Source organism: Pseudoliparis swirei, chromosome 8, assembly GCF_029220125.1.
Source record: "Pseudoliparis swirei isolate HS2019 ecotype Mariana Trench chromosome 8, NWPU_hadal_v1, whole genome shotgun sequence".
In the NCBI taxonomy this organism is placed as follows: Eukaryota; Metazoa; Chordata; class Actinopteri; order Perciformes; family Liparidae; genus Pseudoliparis; species Pseudoliparis swirei.
Genome location: NC_079395.1, coordinates 18,415,293 through 18,439,156, shown reverse-complemented (window position 1 = coordinate 18,439,156; position 23,864 = coordinate 18,415,293). Strand labels below are relative to the sequence as shown.

General features: G+C 46.5%; 3 protein-coding genes across 5 annotated transcripts; 2 read left to right on the top strand and 1 right to left on the bottom strand.

Annotated features, from left to right (window-relative positions):
• Positions 1–1,257: 1,257 nt before the first annotated feature.
• Positions 1,258–18,748, top strand: ap1g2 (adaptor related protein complex 1 subunit gamma 2). Of its 3 annotated transcripts, none has more exons than XM_056420625.1 (22): positions 1,258–1,358; positions 5,097–5,299; positions 5,811–5,935; positions 6,830–6,971; positions 7,268–7,364; positions 7,462–7,538; positions 7,642–7,737; positions 8,074–8,154; positions 9,173–9,271; positions 9,711–9,766; positions 10,400–10,513; positions 11,696–11,836; positions 12,177–12,231; positions 12,923–13,045; positions 13,978–14,067; positions 14,690–14,817; positions 15,433–15,537; positions 15,705–15,855; positions 16,588–16,750; positions 16,960–17,120; positions 17,613–17,711; positions 18,009–18,748. In XM_056420625.1, the coding sequence occupies exons 2-22, from the start codon at positions 5,099–5,101 to the stop codon at positions 18,114–18,116; spliced, it is 2,412 nt and encodes an 803-aa protein (XP_056276600.1). In that variant the 5' UTR covers positions 1,258–1,358; positions 5,097–5,098; the 3' UTR covers positions 18,117–18,748. The 3 variants fall into 3 exon arrangements, with proteins under 3 accessions (XP_056276600.1, XP_056276599.1, XP_056276601.1); XM_056420624.1 differs by having other exon boundaries at positions 13,933–14,067; XM_056420626.1 differs by lacking the exons at positions 1,258–1,358; positions 5,097–5,299; positions 5,811–5,935; ... (1 more) ...; positions 7,268–7,364; positions 7,462–7,538 and adding an exon at positions 9,937–10,082 and having other exon boundaries at positions 7,551–7,737; positions 13,933–14,067.
• A 460-nt stretch (positions 18,749–19,208) lies between these two features.
• On the bottom strand, positions 19,209–20,785 carry nedd8l (NEDD8 ubiquitin like modifier, like). The gene is made up of 4 exons (XM_056420627.1): positions 20,650–20,785; positions 19,869–19,916; positions 19,690–19,772; positions 19,209–19,573 (listed from the first exon to the last, which is right to left on the bottom strand). The coding sequence occupies exons 1-4, from the start codon at positions 20,665–20,667 to the stop codon at positions 19,453–19,455; spliced, it is 270 nt and encodes an 89-aa protein (XP_056276602.1). The 5' UTR covers positions 20,668–20,785; the 3' UTR covers positions 19,209–19,452.
• Positions 20,786–21,778: 993 nt separating this feature from the next.
• LOC130198505 (zona pellucida sperm-binding protein 3-like) lies at positions 21,779–23,863 on the top strand. The gene is made up of 10 exons (XM_056421672.1): positions 21,779–21,848; positions 21,923–22,107; positions 22,191–22,294; positions 22,373–22,464; positions 22,547–22,727; positions 22,811–22,916; positions 22,992–23,080; positions 23,415–23,506; positions 23,604–23,678; positions 23,776–23,863. The coding sequence occupies exons 1-10, from the start codon at positions 21,779–21,781 to the stop codon at positions 23,787–23,789; spliced, it is 1,008 nt and encodes a 335-aa protein (XP_056277647.1). The 3' UTR covers positions 23,790–23,863.
• Position 23,864: the final 1 nt, after the last annotated feature.

Below are 23,864 nucleotides of genomic sequence, written 5' to 3'. Positions count from 1 at the left end.
TCATGACATAATGACCCTGAAGACATCCATATGCTAATTTTTCCATATGCTAATTTTTTCATGAAAATTGACGTTGTTGTAACTCAGCCATACATAATGGAATCTGCTCCATATTTCTCATACATCATGACATAATGACCCTGAAGACATCCATATGCTAATTTTTCCATATGCTAATTTTTTTCTGGAAAGAAACGCCATTCGCCATGAAAATTGACGTTGTTGTAACTCAGCCATACATAATGGAATCTGCTCCATATTTCTCATACATCATGACATAATGACCCTGAAGACATCCATATGCTAATTTTTCCATATGCTAATTTTTTTTTCGGAAAGAAACGCCATTCGCCATGAAAATTGACGTTGTTGTAACTCAGCCATACATAATGGAATCTGCTCCATATTTCTCATACATCATGACATAATGACCCTGAAGACATCCATATGGTAATTTTTTTTTCTGGACTTGGCGCCAACTAGTGGCACTAGGAAGTTACATGTTTTTTACTTATTCAGATCGCTCTCAAAATATACCAGAATAGACCTAAGACCTCGATGATGCTTCCCTGTGGAGCTGAATCACATTCACATGTAATTTACATGACAAGGTCTAGACTTCACATGGATACACATGATGCATGTATATGTTCAAATCAAATCTGCTCCAAACTTCACTCAGTCAATTGCAGCTTTAATTATTGTTGTATTTAACCGTTACATTATTTGTTGGACCATGGTATTAATAAAAGAGCTACAGGATAGTAAGAGCTGAACTGTTGCTTCATTTATCCAATTTCCACTATACCATGAAAAAAGTGGGCTGGTCTTGAGCCTGAAATTCCCGGGCTGAAAAGTGGCCCCACTCCGGCCCTGCTCTTTACCAAGTAAGCTCATACCAGTGAGGCAGCTCTAAACAATACACCACAATGTCCTCGAACTTGCATACCTAAATGACAAGCATAATCAAAGTGATTAACTGCGGTCTGTGCTCAACCTGCTAGACAATATCAAATTGTCTCACAGAAAACCTAAGTTTACCTAACGGTGATCAAACAGCGTAGAATAACCTCTGCAGCCAAATCCCGGACCTTTTTTTGTTTTATTAATATTATCGAAACATTTCTAAAAGTCATTATCCGAATGCAATACAACATTTATCAAACGGGGTTTTATTTTGAAATTTGTAACCGGAAGCCGTGTGATTATTATGTTTTTTGGGGGGGAGGTTCCGTTGAGACCGTATGGATACACAGCATTTAGTGTTTCCAGCCAGCTGACTGCTGCCGTGTGTCAGAGGGGGTTCTTTGGAACCGGTTTACTTTTTTTTTTAAAATACTGGCGACTGCGGTGAAGAGGTACGTAACGTTGGTTACCCTCGGAGCTTCTTCCGGTCACGGAAACGGACTGACACGCTCGCGCTCGCCGCTCCCTCTCTGGGGCTTGACAGCGTCGGTTAGGTCAGGTTAGCTCCATCCGGTCACTCGGCTAGCCTCTGCCTCGCTTCACTGACCGGCGTCTTTAGCTTCGAGCTAACTCCGACATATGTGTGTGTACACGTATATATATATGTGTGTGTGTGTGTTACGTGAATGTATTTTCACAACGTAAATAAGTCACGTCAACGACTGCGGTCAACTCAGCCGACACTCGGATCTCCTTGGTCAACTCAGCCGACACTTAAATTTCTGTGCACCTATAGACTGATGTTCACGGTAAACGCATTCGATCGGGAGCGCGCAAGGGTTTTGATAAAGTTAGCGGCAGGATTCACGTGACACAACATCCGGTTTTACAAAGTTAGCGGAAAGAACTACGTGAAACAACATCCGTTTTTCAAAATAAGATGTCGACAAATCATACACTAGCATATACAAGTAAACAATTAACTGATTTTGAATCTTTCTAGATCGTTTCTGAGATTTAGCTTAAATTATGCTAACATTAAAACGTTTTACTGGACCAAGGAAGAGTTTATAAAAATAAAACTCAGACTTTGTATGATAAAAAATTCCTGTTTAAAGAAATCGGTCATTTCTTTCATGTTTGAAGTGCTTTATATATGTTTTTCCTCATAATGCCCGGCATTGACTGATGCAGCTGTGTTTAGGACAATCCAGACTTCCATTATCCTGGGAATCAGACATATTTACTGTCCCAATTTGGAGATATTTCAAATTAAATGTCCAAAATGATTAAAGACATCGGTCATTTCTTACATGTTTGAAGTGCTTTATATCTGTTTTTCCCCATAATGCCTGGCATTGATTGATGCAGCTGTATTCAGGACAATCCGGACTTCCATTATCCTGGGAATCAGACATATTTACGGTCCCAATTTGGAGATATTTCAAATTAAAAATCCAAAATCTTTAGAGAAATCGGTCATTTCTTTCATGTTTAAAGAAATCGGTCATTTCTTTCATGTTTGAAGTGCTTTATCTGTGTTTTTCCCCATAATGCCCGGCATTGACTGATGCAGCTGTGTTCAGGACAATCCAGACTTCCATTATCCTGGGAATCAGACATATCTACGGCCCCAATTTGGAGATATTTCAAATTAAAAGTCCAAGATCTTTAGAGAAATCGGTAATTTCTTTCATTTTTAAAGAAATCGGTCATTTCTTTCATGTTTGAAGTGCTTTATCTATGTTCTTCCCCATAATGTGTCTGTATGTGTGTGTCTGTGTGTGAGAGTGTGTGTCTGTGTGCGTGTGTGTCTGTCATTCTGTGTGTGTGAGTGTGTGTCTGTCTGTCTGTGTGTGCGTGTGTAAGAGTGTGTGTCTGTGTGTGTGAGTATGTGTGTCTCTGCCTATGTGTGTGTGTACGTGTGTGTGTGTGTGTGTGTGTGAAACAATGTATTAGTTTGCATGCATATCAGTGGAAGTTGAAGGGTAAATCATGTTTTATTAACAATTCCCAAATTATTTCCCAGATTTTTCCGGGTAAACATATATAAAGCACCTCAAACATTAAGTAAATTACCGATTACTTGTAAACATTTAGGACATTTACTTTGAAATATCTCCCAATTGGGTCCGTAGATATGTCTGATTCCCGGGATAATGGAAGTCTGGATTGTCCTGAACACAGCTGCATCAGTCAATGCCGGGCATTATGGGAAAAAACATAGATAAAGCACTTCGAACATGAAAGAAATGACCGATTTCTTTAAACATTTAGGACTTTTAATTTGAAATATCTCCAAATTGGGTCCGTAGATATGTCTGATTCCCAGGATAATGGAAGTCTGGATTGTCCTGAGCACAGCTGCATCAGTCAATGCCGGGCATTATGGGGAAAAACATAGATAAAGCACTTCGAACATGAAAGAAATGACCGATTTCTTTAAACATTTAGGACTTTTAATTTGAAATATCTCCAAATTGGGTCCGTAGATATGTCTGATTCCCAGGATAATGGAAGTCTGGATTGTCCTGAACACAGCTGCATCAGTCAATGCCGGGCATTATGGGGAAAAACATAGATAAAGCACTTCAAACATGAAAGAAATGACCGTTTTCTTTAAAAATGAAAGAAATGACCGATTTCTCTAAAGATTTTGGATTTTTAATTTGAAATATCTCCAAATTGGGTCCGTAGATATGTCTTATTCCCAGGATAATGGAAGTCTGGATTGTCCTGAACACAGCTGCATCAGTCAATGCCGGGCATTATGGGGAAAAACATAGATAAAGCACTTCAAACATGAAAGAAATGACCGATTTCTTTAAAAATGAAAGAAATGACCGATTTCTCTAAAGATTTTAGATTTTTAATTTGAAATATCTCCAAATTGGGTCGGTAGATATGTCTGATTCCCAGGATAATGGAAGTCTGGATTGTCCTGAGCACAGCTGCATCAGTCAATGCCGGGCATTATGGGGAAAAACATAGATAAAGCACTTCGAACATGAAAGAAATGACCGATTTCTTTAAACATTTAGGACTTTTAATTTGAAATATCTCCAAATTGGGTCCGTAGATATGTCTTATTCCCAGGATAATGGAAGACTGGATTGTCCTGAACACAGCTGCATCAGTCAATGCCGGGCATTATGAGGAAAAATGTATATAAAGCACTTCAAACATGAAAGAAATGACCGATTTCTCGTAAACATTTAGGACTTTTACTTTGAAATATCTCCCAATTGGGAACGTAGATATGTCTGATTCCCAGGATAATGGAAGTCAGGACTGTCTTGAACACAGCTGCATCATTCATTTCCTGGAACTGTTGGGGAAATCTATATACAGGATTTTTTTAATATACAAAAGTCTGAGTTTTATTTTTATAAACTCTTCCTTGGTACAGTAAACACGTTTTAATGTTAGCATAATTGAAGCTAAATCTCATAAACGATCTATAAAGATTCAAAATCAGTTAATTGTTTACTTGTATATGCTAGTGTATGATTTGTCGACATCTTATTTTGAAAAACGGATGTTGTGTCACGTAGTTCTTTCCGCTAACTTTGCAAAACCGGATGTTGTGTCACGTGAATCCGTCCGCTAACTTCATCAAAACCCTCGCGCGCTCCCGATCGAATGCGTTTACCGTCAACATCAGTCTATAGGCGCACAGCAATTTAAGTGTCGGCTGAGTTGACCACGGAGATCCGAGTGTCGGCTGAGTTGACCGCAGTCGTCATGGGGGGAACCGTATGGCGTGAATGACCCGATACAGCACTGTCACCAGGAGCAGGAGTCCCGTTTAACAGACTTGCAACGTAGTTTGAACAGTTTTTTGTGTGTTAAAAAACACACACATATACACAAGTATGTTGTGTGCAGCTCCCGTAAAGATACGGTGGAGTTATGATGGTGTCGTAGCAGCTTTGTCATGACCTTAAGGTCACGCGCAGACACCTTTTAGTACCCGGAAGTGAAACTCTACACAGGAGAGTGTGTTTGTTCTATGCTAATTATTCTGCTCATATTTCTCTCTCGATTTAATGTCCATGACACCACACACAAACACACACATGCATCCTCCTCACACACGCGCACACACACACACACACACACACACACACACACACACACACACACACACACACACACACACACACACACACACACACACACACACACAGCCATGTCTCCATCGGTGCAACTGCAGGAGATGATCCGGGCCATCAGGTCAGCGAGGACGCAGTGTGAGGAGCGAAGCGTCATCCAGAGGGAGTGTGCAGCCATCCGGGCCCAGTTCAGGCAGGCCGACAACGGGGGCCGGTCGCACAACCTGGCCAAGCTGCTCTACGTGCACATGCTGGGCTACCCGGCTCACTTCGGTCAGGTGAGGGGCTTTTGCGCTAATGCCCGTCATGGGTTTGCTTGTGCGTCAGCGGGGTTTAGGAGGAGAGGGGGGGGGGATTAGAAAGCACCACGCAGCTGGAGGATCTGGGTCTCAAGGCATTGGCAAGTTGTCCTTGTGTTTGGGGGGGGGGGGCAGACTCAGCGTCCAGCCACTATGTCCCACAGGCGTTATCTGTGTGAGCGTGTGATGAAGCTAATACTAAAGATTTAAGTGTTTTTGCTGCTCTGTGCGTTTGCGCTTCTTGCTTCTTTCACGAGAACACTTCACATTGTGGTTAATTCCCTCAAGCAAAACTGCAGCATCGCAAACCCAATGTCCCAGAAAATAATCCTAATAAAAAAACGGGCCAGTGAATCCCTCTCGTCTCTCAGGGCTGCCGCTCTGAAGCGGACCTCGGAGCAGGAGGCGTCCCCGGGGTCGTCGGTGGAGTCGGTCTTTTCTTTTTTCGAGTCGCTCGACATTTAAAGGGGGATGTCGCTGTTCCTGCTAGATGGAGTGCGTTCGGATGATCGCCAGCCCGCGCTACAGCGAGAAGCGCGTGGGATACCTGGGAGCCATGATGCTGCTGGATGAGAAGCAGGACGCCAGCTTGCTCATCACGAACTCCATCAAGAAGTACGGAAGACACTTTGAAATGACTTGATTAGTTACTTCTTCATTTTAACCTCCGTATTTAGCATTCATAGACAACTGAAGGGGAACACCCCCCCCTCCCCCCCAGCGATTACACACATCGGCGTCTTGACCCCCAGAGGGAGTGTTGTAAATTTCCTCAAGTGATGTCACTTGAGTCAGCGTTTGTTGGAGCTGAAGACGACAAGTTTTAAAATGAAAAATAAAAAGTGAGCTGGAGGCTCGAGGCTACAATAGCAGCTGCTCAAATAACACACACACACACACACACACATAGACACACACACACTCACACACACACACACACACACACAGGTATCCAACCAAACTGCTGGTGGTTGAGTTGCATTGTGGGTAATGTAGGTGCCAGGTTTTGACAAGGGAGAAGAATGAAGACGATATCTCTGGCTCTACTGCATTGATGTTTATTTTGTGACTGTTCACCTGACGTTGCTCTCGGAGTGCAAGGCCAGATAATTGTTGGAGCTCTCGTTTAATACTCATTTAATAAAAGGCTGCGTTAAAATATAGTTATCAAAAAATGGAACACAGATTTATATTTGTACACAGGAAGCATCTGCCACAGGCCTATTACCAATAATGAAAGTTGGATAACACGATACAACATAATCATCATTTATCAAGCATTCATTATCTCTGCGTACACCAGTTATGAGAATGCTTCACTTAAAATATCCTCATATCAGCAAACTACTACAGTGTAGTAGCATATTATACATTAATAATTCATATACATGTTATAAATACTAAATGAGGGCGTCAAATGACATGTTACCAGAGGGGGGGGGGGGGTCCTTGTATGATATCAGTCCAACATTCTCACACTCCCTGTTTGTTTGTTTGTTTGTTTTGCAGTGACCTCTCTCACAGCAACCAGTTCGTGCAGTCTCTGGCTCTGTGCACGCTGGCCTGCATGGGCTCGGCTGAGATGTGCAGGGATCTGGCGCCAGAGATCGACCGGCTGCTCCGAGCATCCAACTCCTACATAAAGAAGAAGGTGGGCCCCAGTAACGACAATCAATACACGAGACGCTCGCGTTAGCTAACGGCGTTCTTGTTGGCGTCACGGCGTTTCGTCGCTTGATCGCAACTCACTTTTTTTTAAAGCATCCACATTCTAGAGAGGTGTATTTACTGATGTGTCTTATACATACAAACTAAAATGAAGAGAAACAATACGGCCTCACTGCTGAGGTGGACACTAGTCTGTTGCGCCCCGCTCACGGGGGGGGGGAGGAGGAGTCATCCTCCTCGGTGTACCAACCATCTCACGGGACTCGTCTGCTCCCCCAGGCGGCTCTCTGTGCTGTTCACATCGTGAGAAAAGTCCACGAGCTGGGGGAGCTCTTCGTGCCCGCGGCTCGCTCCCTCCTCTCCGAGAAGAACCACGGTAAGCTGACCGCCCGCGACTCACAACGCCGCCGAGCGGTTCCTCGCGGGCGCCGTTTTCCGACTGTTTTCCGACTGTTCCGCCCACCTCTCCCCAGGCGTGCTGCACGGCGCCGTGGTGCTCATCATCGAGCTGTGTGAGCAGAATCCAGAGACACTGGAGCACTTCAGGAAGGCATGGTGGACACACACTCACTCACACACACACACACGTCTTGATCGGATGAGCTCAGTATCTCCTCGGAGGCTGTCATTGTGTTTGCGTTGTGTGTTTCCAGACCGTGCCAGACCTGGTTCAGATCATGAAGGGTCTCGTCCTTTCGGGTTATTCTCCGGAACACGACGTGGCAGGAATCAGCGACCCCTTCCTGCAGGTCGGCCTCATATTGACGAATCATATCTTCCTAATTCATTTAGTTCATTAAGTTAAATGCAAAAACAGTTCGCTCTAAAACCGGCAGACACATCAGGAACATCTTCTCTGTTGTTCTGACAGTCAACATATTTCATTTGATTTCATCTCAATGCAAACCAGGAACCTTCGAGCGCTTGGGTTAACATTTAAAATCATACAACGAGACATACACAAAAACAATTCGCTACGGACTGCTCGTACGTTGTTTATATTGTTCTATTTCATTGTTGTTCAGCCTCTCTCTATCACGCGCAGACCTGACGATCACTCGCCTCTCTCCGGTCTCCGTCCTCAGGTGCGCATCTTGAGGCTGCTGAGAATCCTGGGCCGCAAAAACGAAGGAGCCAGCGACGCCATGAACGACCTGCTGGCTCAGGTACAAACGTTCCCTTTCAGGACGAGTGACGATGGACGTTTAAAAAAAAAAGAAAGAAAGGAAGCTATTTTATGCTATTTCTTTCTCAGTCAAATTCCAGTTTGTTTGTTTTTAGCGCTGCAACTTTCTGCATCACCCAATTTCTATCGATGAAGCTTTTCTTGTGCATGATTCATTCATTATTTAATCATTTGTGTCTCCGTTCATGCTGCTTAAAATAAGTGAAGAACAAACATGTGGAGCACATCACTCACTGAGTGTCTTCACCCCAAACTGAGTGTAATTTAAGAGCTTGAATCACTTCTGTAGACGTTTATTACCTTCGCATTGAAAATGCCGGAAGGTTATGTTTTGATCGCCGTGTATTTATTTATTTATTTATTTGTATGCGTGTTATTCGCAAATCTCAAAAAGTATTGAACCGAATCGCATGAAATTTGGTGGGATGATTGTTTATTATCCGGGGACCAGTTGATTAGATTTTGGGATCGATCGGGTCAAAGGTCAAAGGCCAAAGGTCATGAACAGGTCAAAATCTTTCGCAGAACTCAAAAAGTATTTAACCGAATCGCATGAAATTTGGTGGGATGATTGTTTATTATCCGGGGACCAGTTGTTTAGATTTTGGGATCGATCGGGTCAAAGGTCAAAGGTCATGAACAGGTCAAAATCTTTCGCAGAACTCAAAAAGTATTGAACCGAATCGCATGAAATTTGGTGGGATGATTGTTTATTATCCGGGGACCATTTGATTAGATTTTGGGATCGATCGGGTCAAAGGTCAAGGTCAAAGTCATGGAAAGGTCAAACTCTTTTTTTTACCATAGCACGATACATTTTTGTCCAATTGGCATGCAACTAATGCCAAAATGTTCATAATTCAATGCCCAATCTTGTGATATGCGAAGGTATGCGCTCTACCGAGTGCCCATTCTAGTTGACATGTTGTTTTCATGTCACAGGCCTCGTCAGTACCCGTCACAAACGAATGCATGCGTGTGCTTGACTCGGCGTTCAGGTGGCGACCAACACGGACAGCACGAAGACCGTGGGCAACGCCGTGCTGTACGAGACCGTCCTCACCGTGCTGGACATCAAGTCGGAGAGCGGCCTCAGGGTGAGAGACGGGCGGCCCTGGACCGCCTTCATACACGGGGGGGGGGGATCTGTCATGTCACCTAATTGAAAATGCGGAAGGTAATGTTTTGATCGCTGTGTATTTATTTATTTATTTATTTATTTTTATGCGTGTTATTCGCATAACAAAAAAAGATTTAAACTGAATCGCATGAAATTTGGTGGGATGATTGGTTATTATCCAGGGACCATTTGATTAGATTTTGGGATCAATCGGGTCAAAGGTCAAATGTCAAGGTCATGGAAAGGTCAAAATCTTCTTTTTACCATAGCACGGTCAATTTTTATCCAATTGGCATGCAACTAATGCCAAAATGTTCATAATTCAATGCCCAATCTTGTGATATGCGAAGGTATGCGCTCTACCGAGTGCCCATTCTAGTTACTGTCTGCATTGTTTCATTTCACCTGGTTTACAGGTTCTGGCCGTGAACATCCTGGGAAGATTTCTCCTGAACAACGACAGGAACATTCGGTTAGTGTTGCTTCACATTCACATCCTTCCTCGGTCCTTCCCTCCTTCGGTCCTTCCCTCCTTCCTCTCAGGCTCATTTGACCCTTTTTTCCATTCCACAAGGCCAGCGGCAGACTGGTCAGCGAGGAGCTGGTGTCAGTCTGAGCCACTAATGTCTTCTTTCCCTGCAGCCGTTCCTCCGGAGGGCTGCCGTCTGCCGGTTAATGCTGATCTGTCATTTTTGGGCCGTGTCATTTTCTATTCTAATCTGGTGGAGGCGTGTTAGAGGTTCCTCTGGGCTTTGTTACGCTGCTCTTGGGATCTGTTGTGTGGCCAGGTGAGCCCGTCTGAGAGTCTCTGCTGTGTGACAGTAATCGGACGGGTTTTATTCCTGCGAGACCGGCCGGCACAGATAGCATCTCCTGTGCATGCATCAATATTTGAACAGTCCATGAGACATTTGGGAAGATGAATTATTTATTTCGCCGAGTTGAGCAAAGTTAAGTTTACACAGTTGCTCTTGATTGCTAGCTGACTGTTAGATATAAGATATTTGTTTTTTGGGATTAGATTCTGCTGCCCTTCACACTCACTCACCTCCCATCACCATGACTCGGCAAGAAAACATGACACCTCTCCCGTGTGCGTGTGCAGGTACATCGCCATGACGTCTCTTCAAAAGATCGTCGGGACGGACCACAATGCAGTGCAGCGCCACCGGGGAACCATCGTGGACTGCCTGAAGGACCAGGACGCGTCCGTCAAGCGGTAACGTTCGACCCGTTTGTGTCCCCCCCCCCCCGATTTGTCTTTTCAACTAGGATCCGGTCATTGTGCCGTGGACACAATTTGCTCCCTAAATGCAGACGAGCTCTCCAAACGTTTGGAACAATATGCTCGTTTTCCGACGCCCTCCTCCTCGCGGTAACTCGGTGTCTCGCCCTCCTCTCGATGAAACGAAGCAGGAGGACATCAAAGCGCCGCGTCCAGGTGTTTCCACACGGCGACGCCGATCGACGGCCGCCGCCGGCTTCCTCCGATCCCACGAAACATCGGCGTACGCGGCAGTTTGATGGGGTCTTGTTAATCTAAACCCATCGAACGTCCAAATGAAGCGCGTGGATCTTCCACACACACGAGATGAGCAGTGGGACGTGACGGACGGAGCAGGTTTTGTCGTCATAATTGTTTATTGATCCGTGGAGCTCACGTACGAATCAAATCAGCTCCTGTATCTATTTCCCGGGTTCACCTCAGAGGAACTTTTAGTAGTTTGCTTCGTTTCTGCTCCACTCTTTTGAGCATCGCTCCACAGTGCGAAGGTCATCGGGCCGTCTTAAAGGGGCGGGACTTAATAATATAAATATTTCGATGCGACGTTACACGACGTCTCTTGTGATGCGTTGTCGATATCGGGGCATCAAAACGTAATCGAGACACTGTGATGTCGACGACATATATTTCTGCTCCGCTGCTCAGACACAATGACGCAGCATCGGTGTTTCTTCACGGCCGTCTCGTAATGAGGACAACATATCATAAAGACAGCTTTACGCCGTGAGCTTCCCGGGGATTTCCAGCTCTAGCGATACCTAATTGGTTCTCCTCACATGGTCCTCTGGGAAGGTCAAATAACAAACGGCCGCTCTCGTGTCAGTGTGTTGCTCGAGAGCACGTCGGCAGAGCGGGGTTCTGCGTCTTCCCGCTCTGGGTGTCGATGGACGCAGAGGGGCTGAACTGCACCAGCGGGTCCGGTGAGTTGAGAACACGCCGGCCTCTCGGCTGCGTCAGCACAGAAGCGACAGTCTAAATTTAGATTCGGGGAGAAAAATGGCACCAGACTGGCGGTTGCAGCAGACTTGTGTTTAAAAAAAAAAATGTTTTTAAAGGGCCGGCGTCCAACTTGTGTGCAGCCCCAGCAACATTAATCCTCTCTCGCCTTCCCTCCAGCCGCGCGTTGGAGCTCTCCCTGGCGCTGGTGTCGGCCTCCAACGTCCGCTCAATGATGAAGGAGCTGCTCCTCTTCCTCTCCTCCTGCCCCGCTGAGCTCCGGGCGCACGCCACCAGCGGCATCTTCAACGCCGCAGAGAGGCGAGTGACGCGGCAGCGGGGCACGTGCGGCGCTCGAGTGCATGTGAATACATTTAATGTGAGCCAGCTGTTGACGTGTTCAGGCCGTAAGAAAGAAGAAAGAAAAGGAAAAGAAGGAGAGAAAGGTCTCCGTGCTTCCGTGTGGCGCCACGTCCCGCCGTGTGTCCGTCTCTGCGCTGTTCAAGCGTCTCCGAGGCGATGAAGAGTCCTGCTGTACACACTCTTCCTCTTGATGCACTTTGTTTCTGTGGATGAATTTGCAACATTTGTGTGTGTGTGTGTGTGTGTGTGTCTCGCCCTGAAGCACCACTGAGAGTGTGTGTGTGTGTCTCTCTGTCAGGTATGCTCCCTCCCAGCGCTGGCACATTGACACCATGCTGCATGTCCTCATCACGGTAAATACACACCGGGCCGCTCGCCCTTCGGGCTTCTCTCCCTCACGACTCCCTCCAGCTGGTCCCTCTGCCGTCGTTAATGCACCGGGGCACCGGGGTTATGTTTTGATCGCCGTGTATTTATTTATTTGTATGCGTGTTACTCGCATAACTCAAAAAGTATTAAACCGAATCGCATGAAATTTAATGGGATGATTGGTTATTATCCGGGGACCATTTGATTAGATTTTGGGATCGATCGGGTCAAAGGTCAAGGTCATGAAAAGGTCAAAATCTTCTTTTTACCATAGCGCGGTCAATTTGTATCCAATTGGCAGCAACTAATGCCAAAATGTTCATAATTCAATGCCCAATCTTGTGATAGTTAAAGATGTGGCATGGATTAAAGCTTCAGGGAGATCTGTAAACGTCCTTTTTAAAAGCATAAACAAGCTGCGATGTGAAGCCTCCCAGTGAGGTCATTGTGTCTGGGAGGGAATGTAGGGCGACCCAAATACTTGGGCCAGCTGTCTAGCTAATGGAGTTTGGTGTGTGTGTGTGTGTGTGTGTGTGTGTGTGTGTGTGTGTGTGTGTGTGTGTGTGTGTGTGTGTGTGTGTGTGTGTGTGTGTGTGTGTGTGTGTGTGTGTGTGTGTGTGTGTGTGTGTGTGTGTGTGTGTGTGTTTTATTCACTCTTGATTTCCACTCTGCCAGGCAGGGGGCGACGTGCGAGATGAGACGGTGCCCAACTTGATCCAGCTCATCACCATCGCCTCAGAGCTGCACTGCTACACCGTCCACAAGCTCTACCGCGCGCTGATCGCTGACATCTCTCAGGTGTGTGTGTGTGTGTGTGTGTATGTTTCCTGCTCTTAAAGGTTACTTTAAATTGTACCCCGCCCCCCCCACCCCATGACAAATCAGTACCTCAGTCGATGCCTTCTAAGTAGCATGATCTAACAAAAGAGACCAAATACCATAATGCAGTTTTGGGGTTTTTAATCAAAATAAATCAAATGAACAAACTTGACCTCACAAGTAACCGTGCCAACCAACGTAACCCTCTAGAGAAGAACAGCTGGCAAGGAAACTGAAAGGTTGAAGAACAAAACAACAGGAACCTCGCCAACTATTTAGTCGTAGGCTTTGACAAAGACTTCAAATACAATAAAGAGGTCCACACACACACACACACACACACACACTCACACACTCACACACTCACAGTCTGAGCAAGCAGACACACATAGATCCAATAAATAAATCATGTTTAAAACAACAACTGGTCTGGGATCAGGGCGGCAAGATGTGAACTTTAATCAAATATGTCACAGGATGATTATAATTTGTATTTTCATTTATTTTATTTTATTAACTTGATCAAATAGATTTTTTGACGGACAGACGTCCTTGGGTTAATATCCATTCTTATGTAAATCATGTCTTTTCGATTGAGGATTGCTTTGGAGCACAAACCGCAGCGATGTCTGTCGGCCTGGGAGCTTCAGCAGCCAATAGGATAACGGCGACGTTCTCGCTTTAAAACCGCCCGATGCGACCAGCTTTATATTTTTGGGAGGCCGTCGGATGAGATGCCATGTGCTCGCTGCAGTTTCCCCTTCCACCACGTTAACCGCCAGTGAATTCAAGGGGAAAGTGGCTCTGAGGATTCAAACCGCCATCGTCCCAAAGTCTATTGGTAACTTATTTGTGTGGATGTGTAGTTGTGTGATCGTGTCACATTAGTGTGTGTGTGTGTGTGTGTGCAGCAATCGCTGGTGCAGGTGGCGTGCTGGTGCATCGGGGAGTACGGAGACCTGCTGCTCCGAGGAGACTGTCAGGAGGCGGAGCCGGTCCAGGTACCCGCGTTATGGGATGGTTGTATATCCGTGGTCGGGATTCACACTTTTTTTGCTCGATCGTGAATTTGCAGCTCGGGGGGCGGGGGGGGGGGGGGGGGCAGGGCAATGTGATGGATATATGCCAGATGAAGATGACAGGGTTCATACGCTCATGGGAAACCTGGAAAAGTCATGACATTTTTAAATGGTTATTTCCAGGGCTGGAAAAGTCCTGGAAAAAAAGTGTAATCTCCAAAGTTTTGAAAAAGTCATGGAAATTTGTTTTATTCATATGTTCATTCACGCCGAGTTTTGAATAACACATTTATACTTTTAAAAGAATGAGGCTCAAAATATAAGTGGGCACACGCTCTCATACTCACAAGTGAACGCACCGTTCTTTTACTCAAACTACTGTCTCTCATTCATTTGTGTCATTTAAGGTTTGTACTGTATGCTTTGGGATTCTCTTTGTTAGTTTAAATACGACATTTTCTCACTTTTTCATGGAAATTTGGTTTAAAGTCCTGGAACCCCATTGGTCAACATGCGCATGAACCCCGAGATGAAAAGATAAAAACAAAAACAACAAAAAAGACGGCAACTTTCGGCCCCCGTGCTGACCACGTCTCTCAACCAGGTCACCGAGGACGACGCCCTGGACGCCTTGGAAACGGTCCTGCATTCGCACATGTCGTCGCCGGCGACCAGAGGCTTCGCTCTCACCGCCACCATGAAGCTGAGCACGCGCATCACTGACAACGTGGAGTAAGAAACACACGTGCATTTATGGGATTTATACATGGCGTAGAACTCAGAAGTACAGGAGAGAGGGTCAGGGCTGAGGAGGAGGGGCTAGTGCAGCGGTCGGGAACCTATGTTATCTGGCTCTTCCGGTGACGGCATATGGCTCCCAGACAATTTTGAGTTTGAAAAAAAAAAATTCTCCGCCCGCCACCCTGTAATTTTCTCTATCGCGCCAGATTACAGCAGAAGTAATTTAAGGTCCCTTTTCTTAAAGACGTCTTTGTTCTTTTATTAAACTAAATGCCTGTTATTGATCGCATCTACACAGCAGCATGTCATTTCTCAGCTCTGCGTCTCGCGTGCTGCAGAGCTCCGGGGCGGAGCAAAGAAAAAGTCACCTGCACCCCCCCCCCCCCCCCGTAGCATCATGCAGCACCAGAAGTCGCATTAATAGAAAGACATTTAATTTATTATACGTTCAAAATACTATATGGCTCTCAATGAAATATATTTAGAAATATTTGGCTTTTATGGCTCTCCCAGTCAAAAAGGTTCCTGACCCCTGGTCTAGAGGCAGGAGAGCTGCCGTGATGTCCCAGATGTCCTCTGACTGCTGCTCTTTCTCTTCCTCACCAGTCGCATCAGGAGCATCGTCAGCATCTACGGCAGCTGCATCGACGTGGAGCTCCAGCAGAGGGCGGTCGAATACAATGCCCTGTTCAAGAAATACGACCACATGAGGTACACCGTGGAGCAGTCAACTTGTCCTTTTCATGCGTCTGTTTTTTTGTTTCCTCTCTTCATTGCGATTACAGTTTGAGTGATTGCCCCAGTTGACGGTGGAAGCAGGTGTTTTTTGGGTCCCCTCTCCGGCCGTAAAGACGAAGAGACGTTCCCTCTGTCTGCAGGGCCGCCGTGCTGGAGAGGATGCCCGTGATCGAGAAGAACTCCCCGGGTCATACCAACGGAGAGTCGACGGGGGAGGCCACCCAGGACGCCCCGAGAGCCAAACTCAAGCAGGGGGAGCTGCTGCTGCCGCCTCAGCAGCCCGCCAACCAGGTACGCCACGCCGAGGCCGGGCCGACGACCTCCGTCTGGGTTCGCCTGGTCAATATCTTGTCTGACCCTTTATGAGTGGAGGAACTATTGATTTTCTAGATTTCACTGATACCTTTTCCAGCATCACCAGTTCCAGTGTGTTCGCAAACGTCCTCAGGAAAAGCTTTAATGTCTAAAACTAGAAGCAACTCGACTTGACGATTGGATGTCTCATTCTTATCAGAATCAGAATCATTTATTTGCTGCGTGTGTTAGACACACAAAGAATTTGACTTGGCGGCAAAACAACAACAATCAAAAACAATCAACAGTCAACATATAATATGAAACAAATCCAATAGATCTGTTCATGAGGGTCAGCCCTTTGCACCGACATGGCGCCGGCTTCTGTTCCGGTTCGCGCTCCTTGTTTTGAACCTTCTCGCTCATTACAACTCAAAAAATTCATTTGGTACGGAGGTCCAAAAAAAAATCCAGTTTTCCAGCAGAAAAGCAAAACATTTGTGAAGGTTTTCCAGCAGGAAACATAAACATCAGGTTTTTCCGTGATGCGTAGACATCCGTGACCTCGACCACGCCCCGTTGCATTTGGCAGTGAGCCAGCCGGCTCTGACCCGCATGATGACGAGCTCTGCAGAAATATGAGCAAGCGGGTGGAGCGTTCCTGGCGGCCCGTTATTGAGTTCTCATTTCCTCCTCCTCCTCCTCCTCCTGTCCGTGGGGGTGTTGAAGGTGTGTAACCTCTTGGACCTGCTGGGAGACTCTGAGGAGACTCTGCAGCCCAGCCCGGCATTCGGCGGCGCGGCGCCCGGCCCGTCAGTCAACACGACCAGCACCGCCGGAGGAGACCTCCTGGATCTGCTGGGAGGGTTGGCGCTGACCCCGCTCGCACCAGGTGTGACACACACACACACACACATATACACACACTAGTGCAGACCGAAAGGAACACCACAGAGGAAATGCTTTTGCGAGGACTGGAAGTTGTGTTCCCTGAATCCAGCCTTCAGATAATCTCTCTAAATGTCTAAATCTGCTTTCATTTGATTGGTTGGTTGAAAGGAATGCGTTTGTTTTATTTAATAGACCTCCGTTTCTCCGTAGCTCCCGTCGCTCCCCCGGTGCCGGTGTACGACAAAAGCGGCGTGACCTTGACCGTGAGCTGTGAGAAGCAGTCGGCCACGGGCCTCACGGTCACCCTGACGGCCTCCAACGCCACCGACGCCGACATCAGCAGCTTCACGCTGCAGGCCGCCGTGCCCAAGGTCGGTCTCCCGTCCTGTGGTCAGACCGCCGGCCGCCGTTTCACGGCGACGCGGATGTTCCAGTTCGACTGGCGACTTCCCGTGTGAACCGCCACCGGGCCGATCGGAAAGCACCGCGTTCACGGCGGCCACGAGTGAAATAAATCGCTCGCCATTCTTTCATCCGCTGGTGTAACATTACACGCTCGGATACATGTGGCCACGAGATGTCAGGCCACTTCTGGACAGTCCGTTTTTTTGGGTTGCATTCGCTGCCCTTGATGGTTTAAGCTCTTAAATAGCCTGGCGAGCTGCTCACCCACTGCAACGGGTCTCTGGGTTCCCTCACCAGCTCGGCCGAGGGTCACCAGCTTCCTGTCTCTGCGTCTTCACCGTCACCGCCGCTCGCAGGTCGTGGGTTTCAGACCCCGTCGTGTTCTTGGCGGTCGGCATCACGCGTGTGTTGTGCTGCTTTGAACTTCAAAGTTATATTTAATTTCCCTCCCTCCCCAGAGTGTCCAGTTACACATGAAGGCTCCCAGTGGGGACGCCCTTCCTGCACGAGGCTCAGCTAAGGTGACCCAGCTGGTGGTCCTGAACAACCCAAACAAGGTGGGTTTGACACACACACACACACACACACACACAAATATGTTTCACATTTGTCAGGTCACCCGGAAAGGAAGAACATCATTTATAAGTGTGTCGTAGATGTTGGATCAGTTTGGAAAAATTACATTAGAGCACTTTATCTCCAAATTGTCACATAACTCCCATAAACCTGTTTAGCCAATACCAATTGTGTATATATGTATTTATATACATATATATTATATGTATGTGTGGCTCCATCCCAGTTGGAGCAGAGCCAGTTCGAGCTGTCTCACTAACTCCTCCCCCCTCCTCCAGGTGAACCTGAAGATGAGGGTCCGCGTATCTTACACCCGCCTCGGGTCGGCCTTCCAGGACACGGTCCAGATCGACTCGTTCCCCGGACTCGACGCTGCCGGCCAATGACGGAGCGCCGCTCCCTCCACCGGGACAATGACCGCGTGTCTGTGGAAGAGTCGGCCGGCGGCGCCGCTCACCGATGAACGTTCCCCCCCCACCCCCCCCCCCACCCCTGGTTCGGTCCGCGTCCCTCCGGCTGAAGAACGCCGTTCTTCTGGAATCCGAGTGTAAATGTGACCGATGGTGTGAATAAATATGGAGTTTGGAATTAGCCGATAATACGCTAACATATGATTTGATGAGTCTTCTGCCCGGAGAGCTTCGTCCCATCCAGGTTGTTTCGTTACCAGGCGATCGCACCACGAGGTCGACTGTCCTCCGAGTTTATTTCCCTTTTGAAATTTATTTCCTTTATCTAACATTTGCCTTCACCACCTGCACGTCTTCGAAAGCAGCTAATCACCAACGAGCCGTACGATGACAACAGGCTCTAATCCTGGACACTTGATTTCCACTGCTTAGTTTTACCAGCTCAGAATCCTCCATTTCTCCTGTGCCTTTCAACCCCTCGTGAACTGAGGTTTTATCCTCCTGACAAAACTAATGCAATTACATTTGGGTTCAAGAGGCCAGGAAATGGTTTTGAATGCTCGCAAGGCAGTCTTTAAAAGTCATTAAACACTTTTTTTTACTCATCATTCAAGCATGTTTTTTTGCCTCCCAGTATCTCCTCGTCTTTTGTTGACAGAGGCTCCGGAGTTGTTGTATTTTTCTGAAAACTGTATAGTAATACAATATTTAGATTTCAGAATTTAAGTATGTGAGCAGAATTTAGAGGATCTGTCTTTTGGGGAAACCTGGAACACACCCCTTTGCTGGAGGAGGAAGACGCGCCAGATGGAGCCAGTGTGATCACGCAGCTCTCGTTTTAAAAACACTGGATGTCAGCAACGGTGACGCAATGGTGCTCGAACCCGACGTCCAGATCACCACCTCCACGGAGCTAGAGGAAAGGACGAGGTGGATCTGTCTGACGTCAACCGTCTTAAAAATCTTGTATTGCGTCATTTTCTAATAAAAATAACAAGAAAATAAATCTGTTTTCAGAAGCCTCAGTGGCAGCGCGCGTGTGTGTGTGTGTTAGACGACAACGTTCACTCCACTTGAGCATTTATTCACAAGCAAAAAGAGTTCAAACTGTCTTTAGTACTGCGTCAACTGGTCAAACTCACAAAGCCAATGTGGGTTTACAAAAAAAATCTACAAAGGAATTAGAACGTCCTTTTTCTCTCTTTTGTTGTTTTTGCCGTCGGTTGATTATAATAATATTTTTTCCGCGTGGGATTTCAGATCTGTGCTGAAACATGGTTAGACGGCGACGAGACACCGAAAGCGGTGGCACTCAGGACGAACGGGAGAGGCGGGTCCGGCCCGGCGCCGCCGAGCCGCCTCGGAGCGCCAACACGAGATGGAGCACCGAGCCACCCTGGATCTTGTAGTCCGCAGCCGTCTTTTCATCATTCCTGAGAGAGAGCGAGAGAGCACAGGATGGTTTAGAAACAGTAGTTGGGGAATGGGGGCCTCTCGCAGCAGCTACAGAGCAAGATGGCTTCGCCACGCTGGAGGCGGAGGGACTCACATCTGTTTGCCGCTGTAGATGAGTCTCTGTTGCTGTGGCGGGATCCCTTCCTTCTCCTCCACCCTTTCTTTAATCCGCTCCACCTTCACTCGCATAAAAACAAGACGTTTAGAAGCGACGCATTGCCTTCAGCGAGGCGGGTCGTCGTGTCGTCGTCCTGGAGACGCGTCGTGTCTCACCTTGTCTGTGGGCTCGATGTCGATCTCTATTTCTTTTCCAGTGAGAGTCTGAAAAACAAAATGTAAACACGGTCACATCAAAACACACACACGTTGCATTCAACAGAAAGCAGAATTAACAACAACAAACAGACCACAGCATTCTGTGACCCATCAGACTGTGACCCACATGTAGCTTCAAATGTTTGCAATGAGGACTCATTGGGGGCGTCTATAAACTGAGGGTCAGCAGGTCCATCTTGAAAACAGGGGGTTGGCGGTTCAATCCCCAGCTCATGTGTTTTGGAGCAAGGCACTTAACCCTGAGCTGCTCCCTGTCGCTGTGTCTCCGGTGTATGAATGTAACAGGATTGTAAGTCGCTTTGGATAAAAGAGTCAGCTGAAATGCAATATACACCGTGCGCACCGAGGGGGAGGGGCGCAACTAAATTAATGGCGCAATTGCCCAGAGTGACGTGGTCAAAACGTCCCGGGCCTGGTGGCAGAACCCCGGGGTCCAGGAGGAAGAGCTGCGGGGCCCCGACTGATGCTGCAGCTACAACAAGCTACGAGCTACAAGCTACAACAGACGAGCTCCGGAACCGCGACGCGCACTGACGTCATACCCGAAGAGTTGAGATACAAACCAGACACACAATATTATTATAAATATGTGTCAACAACAATATAATACAAATTACTCCCCCCCCCCCACCCCGCCGACCGAAAACTAAATTAGCGAACTGGGTCATTGGTGTTAGCTCCCAAACAGCAGCTACGAGCCCCCGGAGAAACGACTTACCTTCACTTTGATCAGCATCTTGAAAAACAAATACACCACGAGTCCAAATGATGTGAAATGTTTCCGTTAACTGACCGAAACACTTTGATATACTCGCAATGTACAGCCTACTTGAGTCAGGCTGACTTGAGTTTACTTCCGGTGTCCACCGCTAAGCCCTCCGGACGTGATGGCGTCCGACCACTCGGGCGAAGTGGTTCCGCTCTAGGATAAAACATCAAATCAGCTATTTCTAAACTCACAGCAGCTTTCACATGGACACAAATATGTGCATCCCTAACTTGAGAAACATGTTGAATACACAATCATGCATTACATTTTTAAAATCTAAAATTATGAAGAAAATACATTTCTATGAAAAGTATGAATTTAATTGTTTATTTTGTATAGCCCATTCTCACAAATTACAAATTTGCCTCAGAGTGCTTTAAAATCTGCACACATAGACATCCCTGTCCCAGAACCTCACATCGGATCAGGAACACCTCCCATTAACCCTTCAGGGGGGAAAAGGGAATACACCTTCAGGAGAGCAACAGAGGAGGATCCCTCTCCAGGATGGACAGGTGCAATAGATGTCATGTGACCAGAAGGACAGATTTAGAGTTAAAGCACATTCAATGAATACCATGAATGGTATTAGCAAAATAAAAGTACAGTAATTGTACATTCTTGGATCATTATAACTGATCCAGCAACATGCAATAGTGTTAATGTTGTAGTTATTGGAGGTGGAGCTAATTTTAGCTAATTGTTTTATAAACTGATCTTGCTTTATAATGTAAAATATTAAAGTGTGAAGTAACCAACTCTCAGTCCTATGAAATACATTAGAGTGAAAATAAACACAATGCCATGACAATATATGACAATCTTGCAAAGTGGAGGGGTGAACTAAAATGTGTTTATAAATACTTTTTGAAATTGCTTCAGTAAACTACTTGATCAAATTGACTGAGTTACATTCCACCTCTGCATTTCAGAAGAGTCTTTTCAGAGTCTCTGAATACTAAAGAACTCCCCAGTAGAAGTGAACGCCGCCCTGCTCTCACACGGATGTTAATCGTTCAGCTAATTTGTGCAGGACTACAAATAGTGTCAGTTCCAGAGGGTTGCAGATCATTCCGTCATGACGACTCATCTCTACCTCGGTGTGGTGCTCTTGGCTCTTTCCGCAGCACCCGTTGAAAACAACGCAGGTATTCTTTGCTCGTGGAAGAGCGTCAACCTTCTGTACGTTCCTGCGTGTTCTGAGACTCAGGTTTGTTTGCAGATATCAAAGTCGTCTGTGCAAAAGGCTCCGTGAACATCAAATGGATGATCAGCGAGGAGTTGGTGCCGCATGCAGCCCGTTTCTTCCTGGGAACCTGCATGCCCTCCCATTTGACCGTGCTGCCCACCGGAGAGGGCGAGGTCGTCTTCAACTACAAATTAGCAGACTGCAGATTTAAAAGACTGGTAATGCAACAAAACTAAAATATTCAACTAAAAAGCCTCACAGCCTTTCAAGGGTCTCAATAAGCTGTTTATTTTTTCCACAGATGAAAGGTAAAAATGTAATCTTTCAAAATGAGCTGACTTTCAGGCCACAGCCGAGGTCCAAACCGGCTGCCTTCGTGTATCCCATCGAGTGCGTTTATAAAAGGTTGGAGTATTTTATTTCTTTATTCTATTTGACAGCTGAACGTGAGCCAGAAAGCAATGCTCCCATTTGTGTTTGTAGACCCGACGGATGGATTCCAGCTTTCCTGAACCCTGGGTTTGGTGTTTCTGAAGGCCGAGGCAGTCTAGTTTTCCACATGGCGCTGCTCAATGGCGAGTCCTTGGCTACCAAATGAAGCATCAGTCCACTCACGGGGACACGCTAAGACCTTCTTTATTTTATCATCCCCTACAGCTGAACTAACAAGTATAGCAAAGACGAATGTTGTCCCGCTGGGCTCCTTCATGCCGATATGGGCGGCGGTGGAGCAGAAGTCCCATCAACCCTTGCTGCTGCTCATAGAGGAATGCGTGGCGACCGCTTCCCCAGAGCTGCATCCTGGCAGCCAGGTTCACCCCATCATATCCAATAAGGGGTGGGAGACTCGTGCTCTGGCTCGTCTTTCCAATGATTTTCTAAAAGTATTATTGTTAATCTGTGCGGTTTGACTTTCTTCAGATGTCTTCTAGATAGCAAGAGGGGAAACTCTATGTTCCTCCCTCGATACCAGTCATCTGCTCTCACCATTTACCTGCAGGCCTTCCAGCTAGTCGTTGGCCAGGAGGTGAGAGGGAAACTGCCATAAGGAATCGTGAAACTTTTAAAATGTATATCTCTTAACGTGTCCCGTGCTCCACAGGTGTACATTCACTGTAAACTGGTTGCATGGGATCCTGAGAAGTTTGACGAAAGCAAGAAAGCCTGCCATTACACGAAGGAAAGCCAGAGGTAATTTGGGGGAACGTGTTCATTTGCTGAGATCTCCATGATGTCGTGTATGCATCTTGAGCCAGGAGGACGTTGGCTTATTGTGGATCAACGTCAAACTAGAAAAGAATGACTATCTTTAAAAGATATTAACTTGGAACTACTTTAAGTCCACTATATTGTAGATTAAAATATGAATTAACTTGATAAACATGTGCCATTATACTAATTGCATCGAAGTATTTATATGCTACCTACTTGCACATGGTTTCCTCAAAAGAAATGGCAGTTAAACTAAATCATACATTTGTTATGGATGTCCACGAAGGTGTAAAAGTCTTTGCTCCTTTTCCAGTTGGGAACTACTCGATGACCCCTCTATGAGCGGCGTCTGTAGCTGCTGTGACTCGACCTGCAAGTCCCGCAACAAGAGAGGAGTTGACTGGGGTATCTCTTTTCTGCCAACTAAGTGTTTTATCCATGTGGTTTGTTCGGATATGATTGTTTTGTTCAATGAAGTCTCATATTTGTATTCTCTCCTCAGAAACCAATGCCTTTAGTCACCATTCTGTGTTGGGACCCCTCATCATCATAGATCCGTCTGCCAACAACGTCTCAGGTGTTTGATCCTGCAACTTGCTCTCAATCCAGTTTCAGCTCTGTTCTGAAACGGGAAGTTTGGTTTAAACGAAACTAAAGCTCTCTGTGTTCAACAGGAGGCCCGGTCTAAGTTGACGGCGACTCTCTGATGGCGCTCGACAGGCGCAGATGACCTCTGCCCCTGACTCACGGAGACACTGGGACA

What these genes read in the sequence shown, in the direction of transcription:
- ap1g2 (XM_056420624.1), top strand. Translation starts at nt 5,099, where the DNA reads ATGTCTCCATCGGTGCAACTGCAGGAGATGATCCGGGCCATCAGGTCA. An exon ending in TCAGCGACCCCTTCCTGCAG is followed by an intron (nt 7,738 to 8,073) that starts GTCGGCCTCATA and finishes CTCCGTCCTCAG; the next exon opens with GTGCGCATCTTGAGGCTGCT. An exon ending in TCCTGAACAACCCAAACAAG is followed by an intron (nt 17,712 to 18,008) that starts GTGGGTTTGACA and finishes CCCCTCCTCCAG; the next exon opens with GTGAACCTGAAGATGAGGGT.
- nedd8l (XM_056420627.1), bottom strand. An exon ending in ACATCGAGCCCACAGACAAG is followed by an intron (nt 19,773 to 19,868) that starts GTGAGACACGAC and finishes ATGCGAGTGAAG; the next exon opens with GTGGAGCGGATTAAAGAAAG. An exon ending in ATCTACAGCGGCAAACAGAT is followed by an intron (nt 19,574 to 19,689) that starts GTGAGTCCCTCC and finishes GCTCTCTCTCAG; the next exon opens with GAATGATGAAAAGACGGCTG.
- LOC130198505 (XM_056421672.1), top strand. Translation starts at nt 21,779, where the DNA reads ATGACGACTCATCTCTACCTCGGTGTGGTGCTCTTGGCTCTTTCCGCA. An exon ending in ATCGAGTGCGTTTATAAAAG is followed by an intron (nt 22,295 to 22,372) that starts GTTGGAGTATTT and finishes TTGTGTTTGTAG; the next exon opens with ACCCGACGGATGGATTCCAG. An exon ending in AGCTAGTCGTTGGCCAGGAG is followed by an intron (nt 22,917 to 22,991) that starts GTGAGAGGGAAA and finishes CGTGCTCCACAG; the next exon opens with GTGTACATTCACTGTAAACT.